The sequence below is a fragment of the Heliconius melpomene genome, chromosome 15 (genome assembly GCF_056956725.1).
Source record: "Heliconius melpomene rosina isolate 202511_hmr_F chromosome 15, ASM5695672v1, whole genome shotgun sequence".
NCBI lineage: Eukaryota > Metazoa > Arthropoda > Insecta > Lepidoptera > Nymphalidae > Heliconius > Heliconius melpomene.
The window spans coordinates 8,857,086-8,871,929 of NC_140403.1; the positions used below are offsets into that span (position 1 = coordinate 8,857,086).

General features: G+C 32.9%; 1 protein-coding gene across 1 annotated transcript in view; it reads right to left on the reverse strand.

Annotated features, from left to right (window-relative positions):
• The window catches only part of LOC146531633 (uncharacterized), a 71,057-nt gene that overhangs the window by 11,505 nt on the left and 44,708 nt on the right, over positions 1-14,844 (reverse strand). Inside the window, exons 2-6 of the mRNA XM_085198207.1 lie at positions 11,901-12,006; positions 10,859-10,970; positions 7,087-7,253; positions 5,807-5,890; positions 47-145 (exon numbers count right to left, since the gene is read on the reverse strand). Coding sequence (XP_085054333.1) covers positions 47-145; positions 5,807-5,890; positions 7,087-7,253; positions 10,859-10,970; positions 11,901-12,006 — 568 coding nt within the window. The remainder of the gene's footprint in view (positions 1-46; positions 146-5,806; positions 5,891-7,086; positions 7,254-10,858; positions 10,971-11,900; positions 12,007-14,844) is intronic.

Here is a 14,844-nt window from a genome sequence, read left to right on the forward strand (position 1 = left end):
CAAAATAATATCAAAAAACAGCTAAAATATGAAAAAAAGAACCAACCTGCAGTGTAAATTCCTCGGATACACACCCGGGTAGGCCGCCGATTGTACGTAGCAGGTTTGCAGCCGGCAGTCTCTGAACACCCGCTCGCAGTATGACCTAAAAAAACTTTTGATGAACAGTTGCCTCATAATGAATCCAACTCCACTTTAACTTTATAACAACCATATATTGTTAGGGAGTTGGAATAAAATTTGGTATTTTATTTTTTAAGACTTATTTTTTGCAAAAGGCAAAAATGTCAGTGAAAGTATTATTTGGAATTATAATCGTAAATTGTTAAGTTAGTTGTTGTAGTCGTAGAGCAGAGAGAGAGAGAGAGAGAGAGAGAGATAGAGAGAGAGAGAGAGAGAGAACCCATTAAAACACTGTCACTCAGTGAAAACAAATCATTTTCCCGAAAGAGGATTGAACCCACAACCTGCTTTTACAGTCGGAGACTGTGCTGGTACGCCTCGACAGCATCACATAATGAAGCTTTAAATCGATATTCAGATTTTATTTAACGTTCAGCCAGTTCCGATATTTTTCAATCGTTGGAAATTCGTGATCTCGAATAATTTAGATATAATGCGACACTCGTTTCATAATTTGTGGCTGAAACGTGTACGAAATGTCGAGCTTTAAATAACATTAAATCGCAATATCCATGACCCCAATATCTGGAGAGTAGCTTTAGGTAATAGTATTAGGAAATATTTGATCATATGATCTGCAAGTTTTAATGATAAAAACCGATTAAGTGTGAATCGGATTCGCCACTGAGGGTTCTGTACTAAGTTCAGGTTTGTGAGTCAAGAATACTTATAAAACTTGACAAACTTAAGTTGGCAGGCATATCCCATATGTATTTTCTGCCCAATTTCAAGAGATTCTACGTTAAGTAGCAAAATTTAAATCTGCGCTATATGGTTCCAGATAGAATAAAGGAAAATATTTTGTGAATATGATTTAAATGAATTCCAAAGATATTTTTTCATTTCGTACCTTTTGACAACCATCTGAATATAGAATAATTTTACATTATTAAAAAAAAATGGCGACCAAAAAAAAACATTAAAAGTAATTTAATTACATCCCTTACAATATATTATAAGCTAAGGTACTTTCAATCTACGATAGCAATGAAAATACAACGTTTAACCATTGGTCTTTAAACCTTGGATTAAAGATATAAATCAAACTTCTAATAATAGGCTGAACTAAATCCAGTTGTGGTTAATTATCATGTCGGTCACGTACCGTCCAGCTCCAGCCGATCCGAGGGTGCGGAGTAATTGTGGCGACTCTTAGAACCCATTGTGAGTGAAAACTTGACTTATAAATCGATCATTTGGGTCAAGGGACAGTTGGACAAGTGGCTTTACAACTTTAGAACTATTTAACTAAAAAACTTTTAATTTTGCAGACATTTTTATTATATTATTGTTTAGATGGGAATTTCTAGATGCTTTTGTATTTTTTTCTTGGTGTATTCAGAAAAGAGCTAGTGTTTTGACACTCTCTTTTTTAGGGCAGGCTTAGATTCACTTTTGGTCTACCAGAATGGGGAAACAGAAATAATGATATTTCACAATTATCGCTAGCAGTAGAGCATTTTTCCATTCCGCAACAATGGTTTCAATATATGAAAAGAATGGTTATATCGTGCTCTATTTTACGTTCATTGAGATGTAATGATGAAAGTAATCGCTACTTGTTGGCTGTATTGAAGAATTTTTTGAATTTTAATCCTGCATTTTCTGCTACTCAACACACAATGTTGCTATTTTAATGAAAACGTAAAAACGAGAAATAGATCACTCAATAAACAATCTGTAAAATGCAGGTCATGATGGAAGATAAAATGATAGGAATAAAAGACAAAAATATGTATTTTTCACGCTTCTTCTCAATATATCGCAGGTACCACATATAGCAGCTCTGTCTTCGTTTTACTTCCGTTCTCCATTTTTCACCGAATTCTGTGTTGAGTGGCGGACCTTAACGCCGCGCTTGCCTTACTCCCAGAACGAGGAATTTTATTTTCTCGAGTGAGAATCGTACCAACAAACTATCCACGTAAAGTATTCAGAAATCACATTTTTTTATTTTATAATTGATTTATTTAATAATAAATAACTTTGAAATTTTAAAGCGACTTGAAAACTTTTCAAAAAGCGCAACTTCGAAAGGTGAAATTTCTTCATAAAACGTGTGAATAACATAAGAAAGTAATTTTTAAAAAATAACTTTAAACTGAAAGTTATTTGGCCTCCAACCATTGTACCTCATTCTCATGATTACAAGATATAAATCAGATTGCAATAGGCCGAACTAGCGCTCCTTCACGATTTATTCCCTATTACAGTCACGTACCGGCCTGAGAGCCAGCCATTTGGAGACTTGGAAATGATTGTGGCGACATTATAGCGGCGTTGTAATTATTGGTTGATATATGGTCATATATTAGTTTAATATTACTACTGACGACTATTGATGAAAGTTTTTTTGTGAGCTTTAGATATTGTTTTTCCTAGCAGGGAAGGAAAAATAAATTTAGTGTCAAGACACTCTGTTCATCAGAATGAAGAATTAAACAGTTCTGACATCCATCTTGGGTCTGAACCCACAATCCTCGCGTTTACAGTTACATGCTGTTCCTGGTTGTGACATTAAAATATTTTAAGAAATGAAGGAAAGAAAAGCGAAACAGTATTGAAAATACGACAAAATCATCATTTTCTTCACTATTTTTCTTTCAATATATTTTCCTACTGAGCTCACAGAACAAGAATTCAAGTATGACAATGTCGAAACTACACAGAAATGTATGTCTCAATTCAAACTGAAACACTCAAATAAAACTGCCCTTATAACTATACGACTCACGTATTGTACGGAATATTCAAATTGCTAACCAAATTGAGGGGGAACATCAAAGCGGAGCTACTCATTGAGCGTTTTGCAACGAATCGTTTGTTCTCGTACGGGTGGGTATACGAGGATGTTGGAGTACAAGGTAGTATATGCTCTGGTGAATCCATTTTCATTCTTAGTATGTTATTGCGTAACTTCTTACATTGTAAAAATTAATGGTATGTGGTCACTGGTGGTGGTAATCTTGAGGTCCTTGAAGTTAGCAGATAAGCTCCAAGAGTATCAACTGATGTTGTGGCCACTTTGCGTACTGGGCAAGTAATTATGTAAGAAGTAAGTGTCAAGTTAAGGTTTTTCTTGGGTTGTTCCTGTTGTTTAAGGAAGTGATGGCTCGACCTCATGGAATAACATGAGAGCCAATGGAATTACTAAACTATTTTAGATGTTTAAAAACGTGCAAAGGGTCTGACTTCCGACTTTCCGTTACGTCTGACGTACGTAACTCTAGGTAAATGGATCTGTAAATTAGGCTGGAATATTGTCAGATTTTAGGCTAATTATTTTTATTTATACATCCGTGTTTATGTTCTAGAATGTTTAATTTGCAATAAATTGTCTCAAATTCAAAGTTTTTGTCTCAAACTCGGGCGTGAAATTTACATATCTATATATATAAAAGGACTTGTCCTCACTGACTGAGGTAAGACGCACGCACAGCCGTAACCGCTGTGCGTAGAAACTCGAATTTTGAACAGATTTTTACTTTCGTAATCTGGACATCCACTAAGAAGGGATTTTGAAAAATTTTTACCCTAAAGGGGTGAAATAGGGGTTCAAAGTTTGTATGGAAAAAAAATTAAATCGGCACCGATTCTTATAAAATTTTAAATATAGATTTTTAAAAGTATTTAATTGAACACGTGTTTCATCGTTTTCTAGAATTCTCTCCCTAAGGGTGCAAATAAGGGGTTGAAAGTTTGTATGGAAAAATCTTTAAATCGCCACCGATTTTTATAAATATTGAAATTTAGACTCTTAAAAATATTTAATTAAACATGTGTTTCATAGTTTTCTAGAATTCACCGCCTAAGGGTGCAAATAAGGGGTTGAAAGTTTGTATGGAAAAATCTTTAAAACGCCACCGATTATTATAAAATTTTAAATTTAGATTCTTAAAAATATTTAATTGAACATGTGTTATATGATTTTCTAGACTTCACCCCCTAAGGGTGCAAATAAGGGGTTGAAAGTTTGTATGAAAAAATCTTTAAATCGCCGCCGATTTTTATATAATTTGAAATTTAGACTCTTAAAAATATTTAATTGAACACATGTTTCGTGGTATATTAGAATTCACCCCTAATTACGTAAGCGAAGCTGCGCGCGTCCGCTAGTCTTAAATAAAAGATTACGTTACCATCTGCAACAGTATTGATCTGTATATCACTAGTATAACAGTGATACAATGAAAAATTTTTTTCATATACAAAATAGTGAACTACATAAATATATACAAAAAAAAGAGAGTTAATATACATTATTTTCCATTTTTTTTATTGGAACGGAACAGAAAAAATGGAAAAAAAATAAAGAAAACGAAAAAAATTTTACATTATTTTTAGAACGGATTTAAACAATGAAACTGAAGAAACTTTGGATGAACGTGCTAATCTCGACAGGTATTGGTTCGAATAGAAAACTTATTTTTGTGTTTGAAAGAAATTTGTAAATGAAGGTTGCCCTATACCTCGTACACTGCAGGAAGTCACTATTTCATGTTCCATTTATAGACTAGTATATTTTGGAGCTGTTCCGCTTCGAGCATAGTCGAGAGCCGTAATCTAATCTCACTCCAATATTGGGAAATGTATCTGGATTAGGGGCGGTATTATTGAACAATAATGAATTGAAATCGCTACGTTGTGATTATCTGACTGAGGGATAAGACTCGTAAGGTTGAGTGAACATGGGGGGATAAGAGGGGATGAGAGGGAACCTCAATAAATGAGTCTGGTTCTTAAGCTTGTGAAATGTATTTGACCAAGCAGGGATTTGAACTCACGCGTCTTGGAGACCGTCCAAGCGCTCTAACCACTAAGCAATTCGTGAATGTATTCAATCGATTATTTTTATTTTTAAACGTTTTGAAAAAAATGTTTTTTTTTTCCTTGAGTCTGTTTTTCTCTCTCTTTGTAGTCGATAAAGATAATTGTAAAAAGTTTTCATTATAAGTCAATTTTGTAAACATGGCTGTTTGTCCAATAAAGGAAAAAATATTTTTTTAAAGCATTTAAAACTATTTCTGAAAATTTTCATTTCATCCAGAAATATCTAAAGGTACGAATATCAGCTAAGCATATTGGCATATGATTGAGCCAAAAGCATTTAAATAATCAATTTTTTTTTATTTTATTTAAATACTTTTGACATTCGCAACCCTATTTTAGTTAATGTATTGTATTCGCATAATTAAAATGGTATGCATTATTATTGTGGTCTAAACACTACCACGTCAAAGCTTTGTGACAACTTTATAAATATAACTGACTTCAAAAAAAGTTATTATTTAAAACTGTACGTACGATATTGTTGAAATTTTAAACTATTTGAATATGATCTTTAGACTTTTAGTAAAATATTTTTAAAACTATGTACGTTTGTACGTTTGTCCACAGATTTCTCGGAAATTAATTGTCATATCGATAAAATACCTTTTGATTTAAATCAGATCTATTTTCTAATTAAAAGAACAGGCTTAATTTCATTACAATAACTTAACTTTTTGATAAGAAACATAATTATAATATCGACGATTCAAAGGCCATATAATTATCTACATAAATTAAGAATAATTAAGTAATAAATTTTCTTTTCGATTTAATTAACTTAATGAGCACTCACCCAGCGACTACTTCCCCACGTCTGTTAGGATACAACTCAGGGTGCTGTCCATATCGAAGGTACACTTCAAACTGCTGTTCTGCCCTATAATAAAATTATGATATTAGTTTGTAAAATTCATTGTTATTGTTATTAATAACTTTTTTTATCAGCTTCACGCTCTAACCCGACAACAGGGTAGACAAAGGGAACCTAGTGTTAAGACACTCCGTTCCCCACTTTCTGCCGAATTCTGCAGGTATTGCGTGTTGAGTGGCAGAACTCAACGACGCGTTTGCCTCGGCACCAGAGCGAAGAATTGGAAATACATAAGTAAATACATATTTCACTTCCTCGAGTGGGGATGGAACCCACTACCATCGCGTTACAGTTATACCCTTGTGCCGCTGCGCCACGACGCCCTCTTCTTACTGTACATTACTCGTTTTATCTTATCGTAATATTATGAATTCCTCGTGTAAGAATTGAACCCGCCATCATCGCGCTTAAAATAACAATGATCTCAAACTAAAATTGAATGAAAATATAAAAAACATACAAAAATAAAAATATAATCAACAAACACAATAACAAATTTTCCACAACTGCTGAATCATAGACGAATTCAATTTAATTCAATTCAATTCAATTTACAAAGCAGTCCATAACTATTTCAGCAAATTACTTCAGCATTAACTATTTATTCGTTCCTTTGAACGTGTTTCTTACAAAGATTCTTACTATGGGCTCTTCATATTAAATTTTATATAGCTCGAGCACTGTCTTGTTTAATTATTATTTATTATTTTAATTTTCTTTATGTCTGGTTAAATTTGAATTCCTTTTAATTCATAATTTATTATAGAATACATTTTATATAGAAAATAATACAATGCTAATAATAAAATGAGCTAAGTGATTAATATTAATTTTTCAATAAACTGTTTTATTTAAATTTCTTTTGTTCGTAATTTATGCTTTATCTATTTGTTTTGACTCTATTTTTGTAAGATTTTTATAAAATCATAATATTTGAAAAAAATATTTTGTTTGATCAATTTTAGGCCTTCATGGCGCAGTGGTACAAGGGTGCCTGTAACGCGACGGATGTGGGTTCGATCCCCACTTGAGGAACTAAAATATTTATTTAAAATTTATATTTTTATTTCTTAGCTCTGTGCTCAATGCCTCCAGAATTTGGTGGAAAGTGGGGAACAGAGTGTTTCCTTCCTACCCTGCTGCGAGCGGGATCCAGCGTGAAGCTGATTCAAGAAAGTATAGATATATTAAATGAAACTTACCGAGAATCAAAGCTAAAGTAAGTCTGGTCAGTGAAATTATCAGCATGGAAAACTATTTTCACGAAGTTAGTCTCCGATATGAATGTCTGCGGCTGCTCTATCTCACCGCAGAAGAGTCCCGGCTCCTTTCTATTGGAGACGTCGGTTTTAGCGTTGCCGTCCACAATCTGAAAGAAAGGGGGTTTTGAGGAAATACGGTTTGAAATGTGTTTTTTTTTTAGTTTTAAGTTATTTTGTAGAAGGAAAAGGATAGGGATAGACAGTAAATTAATAAGTTTAGACCGTCGTGACGCAGAACAGTCTATGTCGATGTAGCTTGACGATTGTGGGTACAATTCTCACTCCTTCCTCCTGGCATTAATCCCGGCTATTGCCAGGTCTGCCCTCCTACTCAACCTACTCCACTTTGCACGGTCTTTTGCGTCCTCGGTGGTTAGACCATTGGCTCGCATGTCCTGCATCACGACATCCAGCCAGCGCCTCCGGGAGGTCTCACTCCAGGAACTGATATAGCCAGGCACTTGCATCCGACATAGTTCTTAGGCCGGCGCGGTACAATTCTCACTCAAGGGAACTAATTATTTTTATTTCTTCACTCTGGTAATTCTAATATGTCTTAATACTAAATACGAGATCGAATGTAACTATAATTATTTTATAATTGAACAAAATATAATGAAAATGTTGACTATATTTACATGGCTAGGCTTTGTTTTGAGAACTGCCGCTACGAATAAATTTTATTGTGTCCAAATAAATACATCCGGAATGAAAACAGCTTTCCCTTTATCGAATCTAACATGATATATGAAAATGTATTCCTCATATTTTAACAAAAAGTAAGCTTTTTTTTATTTATGGCTTATGCATGTTTTTTTAACAAATAAAGGTGTTTTTTTAAGAGTACCTATGTAGGGAATTATTATTTATATTTATAGTTTATTTAATATGTCGTTTATATATTTCAATATTTTAATTTATTTATTTATCATTTATATAAAACATACATTTGAATTTAAATTTGAGTATTCGTATTTAAAAGCGCCCGCTGCCGTCGACTGAACCAAGGAGTCATACTCCTACCCCCTTGTCGACGGCATTTTTTATAACTAACAGTCGATGCTTGTTTTCTCAGTTATTTGTTAATATTATTGTAATTATCGTGTTCTCCTTTATATATACTTTTGTGGTTGAAATGGAAAACTTATAATTAAATACGTTTTCCATAGACTTCTATAAGATGAATAAAAGAAGCAAAACATCTTAACTCAATAAAATTTCATTAGAAACATCTGCAATGCTCACTCGACCCATACAAAAGTTACTCCAATTTATTAGAACCAATCCGTATAATTGAAATTGGATGAAAAACTTTTAAACAATACAATGATACATCATTTGTTTGAAGAGTACCACGAATTTCTAAATGCTGAAACTTCTCCCGAATTCCCGAAATCATGACAGGAGAATGATCCAATAATTATCCATCCGAATTAGCCCTGGAGTTGGGAGTTCTTTTAGTTTGTGAAGTTCAGGAATTAATTAGTTGAATTGGTAAAGCCCTCGCCAACTCAATTACTCTGTCGTGCCCCCTGATTTTCGTCTTACCGACTTCGCTGCTTTCTATTTTACTTAGCATAATTTTATCCTTGACATGATTTCGTTTCACCTTTGGAATGCTAAATGTTTTTGCAAGGTTGAGTGTATTTGAAATTGTTTTATATTCTTATTGTATATTTGTGTAAACGCGGTTCAGTTTCCATGTAACAGAATTATATTTTCCTTCTCCTGCTAAGATCAAACAGAACTATGCGGTGTTCAGTTACACCACTCACCCTGTTATTAGCTCTGCCTATCACGCTGTCCGAGAAAAAGCGTGAATATGTTTTTACAAAAAAATCTATAGAGACTGAACACGTAAAAAATATTTTAGTTCTAATATCAACATACATTAATCAGTGAGTGCTGCGTTTAAACAGAAAAGCTTTTTTTTCATAACTAAAAGATAAATTACAATTTTTTTCGACAAGCTACAAAAGTATTGAATGCACTGAAAAAATCTACGTAACATCAAACATCTAGGTCATCGTATAATTGGTTAGCGCTTGCGATAGTCAATATACAGCGATATACATACAGACAGATTCTTTTCAAAGAAACTTCCTATGTTAGTGGATATTTCGTTAAAATAGTGCCATATTGTATAGAAGTTAGTATGTTTGTTCACAGGATCAAATTCAGATGGAAAATAAATTTTTCATTCCCATGAATAGGAATTTTATTCGAAACTATAATACTCGAAAATGGAGAACGGAGTGACACTATAATATGAAAATTACAATAGTGTCTTCTAAAATTTAAAACCAGTATGTATATCTATATATATAAAATCGAAAGGTCATTCACTCATCACGAAATCTCAGAAATTACAAGTGCTAGGAATCTTAAATTTTGCATAGGAGTTACTTATAGGACGTAGGTGCTCGCTAAGACGGGAATTTGCAATATTCGACTTCTAAGGGGTTGTTTTTGGGGTTGAAAGTTTGTATGAAACTTCGTTACTAATGACATTTGTCTTTGTCATTCGTTACTAAATGCTAGGAGTCTCAAATTTTGCATGAACGTCATTTATAGGACGTAGGTACTCAGGGAGACAGAAATTAATAATAACGTAGTTCACGCGGGCGAAGCCGCAGGCGGGCCGCTAGTAATATAATAAATAAACACATTTTAATTTCGTACCTCAAAAAAAAAAATATAACCCTAACATGATATTTGTTGTCCGTTTGTAATAAAATATTACAAACTTATATTTGTATTCCATTTCATACACAATTCACCGCGTAATATAATAAGAACTTAGGTATAAGGTACTTCCCCTTGACATACAAATATGAAATTTGGCAAGATGTGAGAACTTGCAGTTCAAAGGAAAAAGCCAAAAAATGGAAATAGAAAAATCATTACAAGCTTATATTTGTAGTTACTTTCATACAAATTAAGCGCATACGACCACAAACTTAAATTGGTCAACATTTATATATTTAACATTCCGTTGATATACAATTCTGAAATTGATACGGAACCCTCGATGGGCGAATCCGACTTACACTCGACCGATCATTTAATTAACTTGAGCTGAAAAATAAAACCTTTGAAATCAACAAGTCGTCTCATTAATTAAAACCTCTTAACTTCTTCGAAGTATAAGACTTACAAAGAAAATTTTCCAGACAAATTTCGATTAATATTTTTAGCTTTGAAGCGAGGTCATAAGATTGTATCAAGTGTGTCCAGCCAAGTTAAAAAGCTAGAAAAGCGCAATGTGTATTTACACGAACCATTTCGAGCTACTTTTGAGTACTTCACAACTCTTAAAGTAATTAACCTGTTTTTGAAATTTGGTATATTTATTTAAAGCCCTAACTTGTAAATTATTTAAAATTTCAATTACTTAACCTAAATGGTTATTAATATATAAAACTAGCATTTTTTAAAATTACTCACTGATTAAAAAACATAGACTCGAGTTATTTTGTGGATGAATTCGAGAACAACGCATTATTCAACATTGAACTTGGCTCTCACTTCACATTTATGTTTTTGATGTGATTTTCTACATTTGGACCATTTGTATATATACATATGTATGTAGTTATTACATTATTAATATCTAACTAAAATTAATATCTAATAATTCATAATATTTCACTAAAAATACAATTCATATACCCAAAGAAAAATAAATTTATATTGTCTATTTTTCATTTACCTGCATGTATCCCTTATGACAAGTGGTGCCATTTATAAGAGTGCCAACTTTGAACTTCTTAAATCGGATTCTAAGTATCCAGTCCTTAGGTGATCCTCTGAATGCTCTAAACCTGTGAAAGTAAAGGATGAGATGATTAAAATTATTTGTTAATCTATATTTTAGGAATATTACTGGCAGCTTTGCCCGCAATATCAAATGGAAATACGAAAGAGTTGGTATGGCTACATTCTTCTTCCTTTGGATTCCGACTTGTATGGACTTCATCAGAATTGGACTATCCGATTTTAAAAAAATCTATTACCTTTATATGAAGCAGTACTTGAAGATATCAATTCTTTTGTTCCCTTTCCGTTCCCTTCATTGCTATGTGGGAAATATATCTTAAAATTTAGTAATATTAGCGATTTCAACCAAACAAACTGTTCTGTTTTATATTATTAGGATACATTTTTCTCTACAACATCCCAAACAATTTGGGATCATTTTCATATGTTTTCTAAATCGTTTTGCGGTTTCACCCTATCTAAAGCCCTTTTGATGAATGCCCGCGCAGGACGATAGAACTTAGCCTTTGTTTAGCCAAAGCTTTATTAGAATTCTGTTTTTCCTGTCTTATTTATCTTAATTTGGATTAACTATTTAAGACGGTGACGGCAACGGTTTTGAGTTCGATTTCCATTCGAGGAAATTAAATATTGAATATTAACATTTCCTCTCTAGCTAACGAGGCAAAATGCAGCGTTGATTTCCGCTAATCAACACACAATGCCTTCGGAATACGGCGAAAAGTGGTAAACGGAAGTGTCATATGTCAGTTTGTAATATTTTCATTCCTTCGCTCTAGCATCAAGGCAAAAGTTCGGCGTTGAGTTTCGCCACTCAACACGCAACGTGGGGAACGGAAGAAGAAGTGGTCTTACAGTAAGTTCTCTCTACTTGCCATGCTGTAAGCGGGATACAAGTGAAGCCGATTTTTTTTCAATTAAGTTTAGTAAGCAAAATAAGGTGCAAAAACTAAACTTTAAAATTTCTTTCTTACCTATATGTACATGTGAGAGGACGTCCAAAGTTCTCTGGCGTCACCGGCGGCGAGGACACATCCTCGTATATCTCCACAGTCTTGTTACAGTGGTCTCGTTTTGAATCTGAAATAAAAGAACACGTTTTATATTTTTCTGAAGTTTGAATTTTTATATATACTAATTTATACGTATAATATTTGAAATAAACTATTTAGCTGAATCTAAAATAATATTATAGGTTGAAGAGTTTGTATGTTTGGACGTGCTAATCTCGGGAACTCTTGTTTATTGTTATCGTTAAAAGGCTATATGCTGCAGTTGCACTTGTTTCAGAGATTTTGTCACGTTTTTTTCCCAACTTTCAGTAATTTTCATTTGGCGACGCGGGCGAAGTCAGAGTAAGAGCTAGTTTAGTATAAAAAAAGTTGTTAAAATATCATGCAAACATACTTGCAGTATATTTGATATATTAACTGGTTGTGGGTTCGATTCCCATTCGAGGAGATAAAATATTTATTTAAATTTATTTTCCATTTCTTCGCTCTGGTGTCGAGGCAAAGCGCAGCGTTGAGTTCTGTCACTCAACAAGCAATGTCTACAGAATTCGGTAGAAAATGGGGAACGGAGTCAGAGGGAACCTAGTGTTTACTAGGTTCCCTCTGCCCACCCTGCTGTATGCGTGATACAGCATGAAGCTGGTTTATTTGTAGTAATATATATTTTGAGGTCAAACACTCTGTGACCGATATTACAATGTCGGCATCAGTTAAGAACGATTTTTAATTGTTTTGGTTGAAAGTTTAAAATGAAGATTGTAATCTGTTTGTAGACAGAAAAATCGATACGCTTGCATTTCAAAGTTAAACATTAAATATTTTTTTTAAATAAACGATTTTTTTACTTTATCATGCCAGGTATGTAAATAAAATATTACATTATTCCATTGCATATATTCTTTATTTTGCAGACTGATGTCAATGGTTATTGCAGAGAAAATTTAGTGCTGTAACACTCCTTTTTCCATTTGACGCCGTGTTTCGTATTGCCAGAGCTGGGAAATGAAAATATAATTCATTTTTACTTCGAGATCCATCGAACTCATATAATTAAAATAAATTGTTTATATAATTATCTTGTTTTTACTTTAAAAAATTGTATAGAAAAAATTTAAGCTTAAGAATTCTTCAGAAATATCAGTGCAATCTAAACTAATTAAAGTTTGACGTTAAAAATCCTTTGGTATGAAATCCTGTAAAGTTATATTATCTATATATATAAAAGGACTTGTCCTCACTGACTGAGGTAAGACGCACGCACAGCCGTAACTGCTGATGGTAGAAACGTGAACTTTGGACAGATGTTTACTTTCATAATCTGGACATCCACTAAGAAGGGATTTTGAAAAATTTTAACTCTAAGGGGGTCAAATAGGGGTTGAAAATTTGTATGGAAAAATTTTTAAATCGGCTCCGATTCTTATAAAATTTGAAATTTAGATTTTGAAAAGTATTTAATTGAATAAGTGTTTCATCGTTTTCTAGAATTCTCCTCCTAAGGGGGCAAATAAGGGGTTGAAAGTTTGTATAGATTTTTTTAAATCGGCACCAATTTTTATAAAATTTGAAATTCAGACTCTTAAAAGTATTTAAATAAATACATGTTTCATGGTTTTCTAGAATTCTTCCCCTAAGGGTGCAAATAAGGGGTTGAAAGTTTGTATGGAAAAATCTTTAAATCGCCACCGATTTTTATAAAATTTGAAATTTAGACTCTTAAAAATATTTCATTGAAATTTCCATTTTTTCATGATTTATTAGAATTCACCCCTAAGTACGCAAGCGAAGCTGCGCGCGTCCCCTAGTCCTATATATTTAAGATTGATATCTACACTTATATTATAAAGCTATGCTAATGCTAAGCTATAGGGCACAAGTGTGGGACAGTAAGCACGACTGGTGTGGGTTCAATCCCAAATCGGGGAAATCAAATTTAAAAATTATTGAGAACGAGAAAAGACTGGTCTCGAAAGTTAGTTTGTATATACAATTATATATATAGACATATTTACTGTGTAATTAGGCTAAGAATAAATCACTTGCCTGATAATATTAATCTACCGTTAATGATTCTTCGTTAAAAGTTTGTTTTCGTTATCAATTCAAATATTTATTATTTGTTTGCAAAAGTTTATTTTTCTTTGCTAAGGGACTTCCGTTGCTAATGACTTTTAGAAATTATTCGGTGGAAAATATTTCCATTTTTATTTATTTAACAATTTTGATTTTTCGGGATGTGAATTTGAATCTATTTTCATTTTTATCAAGAACATGTTCTTAGGAATACAAAACATTTTGGCGAAACTCAACCCTGCAATTTATCTCATCATAGCGGGAAAATCAGAATAATTTGAATTTTATTATTCCTTCGAATAGACATTGAACCCGCGAATATCGTGATGTCAGCCAGGACCCGCCTAATTGAAGTATCTTTTTCATACCAACATTTATTAAACAACTCCAAACAACTTTGAATACCCAATTACACGAATTTTGTTATACATAATTGATTTGGTTAGACATCGACTTCAGTAGTTTAGAAAGAGATTTTCTCCTTTGAAATTGTTTATATATTTCCATGGTAACCCCTGACTCCATCAAAAATATGTTTGACTAAATAGATGGGGTTGAAATTTGAAGGGAAACAAAGCTAACGCTATTATTTTCCCATTAAAATTACAATAAGGGTTAGAAAATGATCTGTATAACAAAATGTGTTTTGATGCTATACAAGCTTGATACGTTTAATATTAGATTTATATAAATAAACTAGCGGCCTGCCTGCGGCTTCGCCCGCGTGATTTACGTTATTATTATTTTCTGTCTCCCTGAGTACCTACGTCCTATAAATGACGTTCGTGCAAAATTTGAGACTCCTAGCATTTAGTAACGAATGACAAAGACA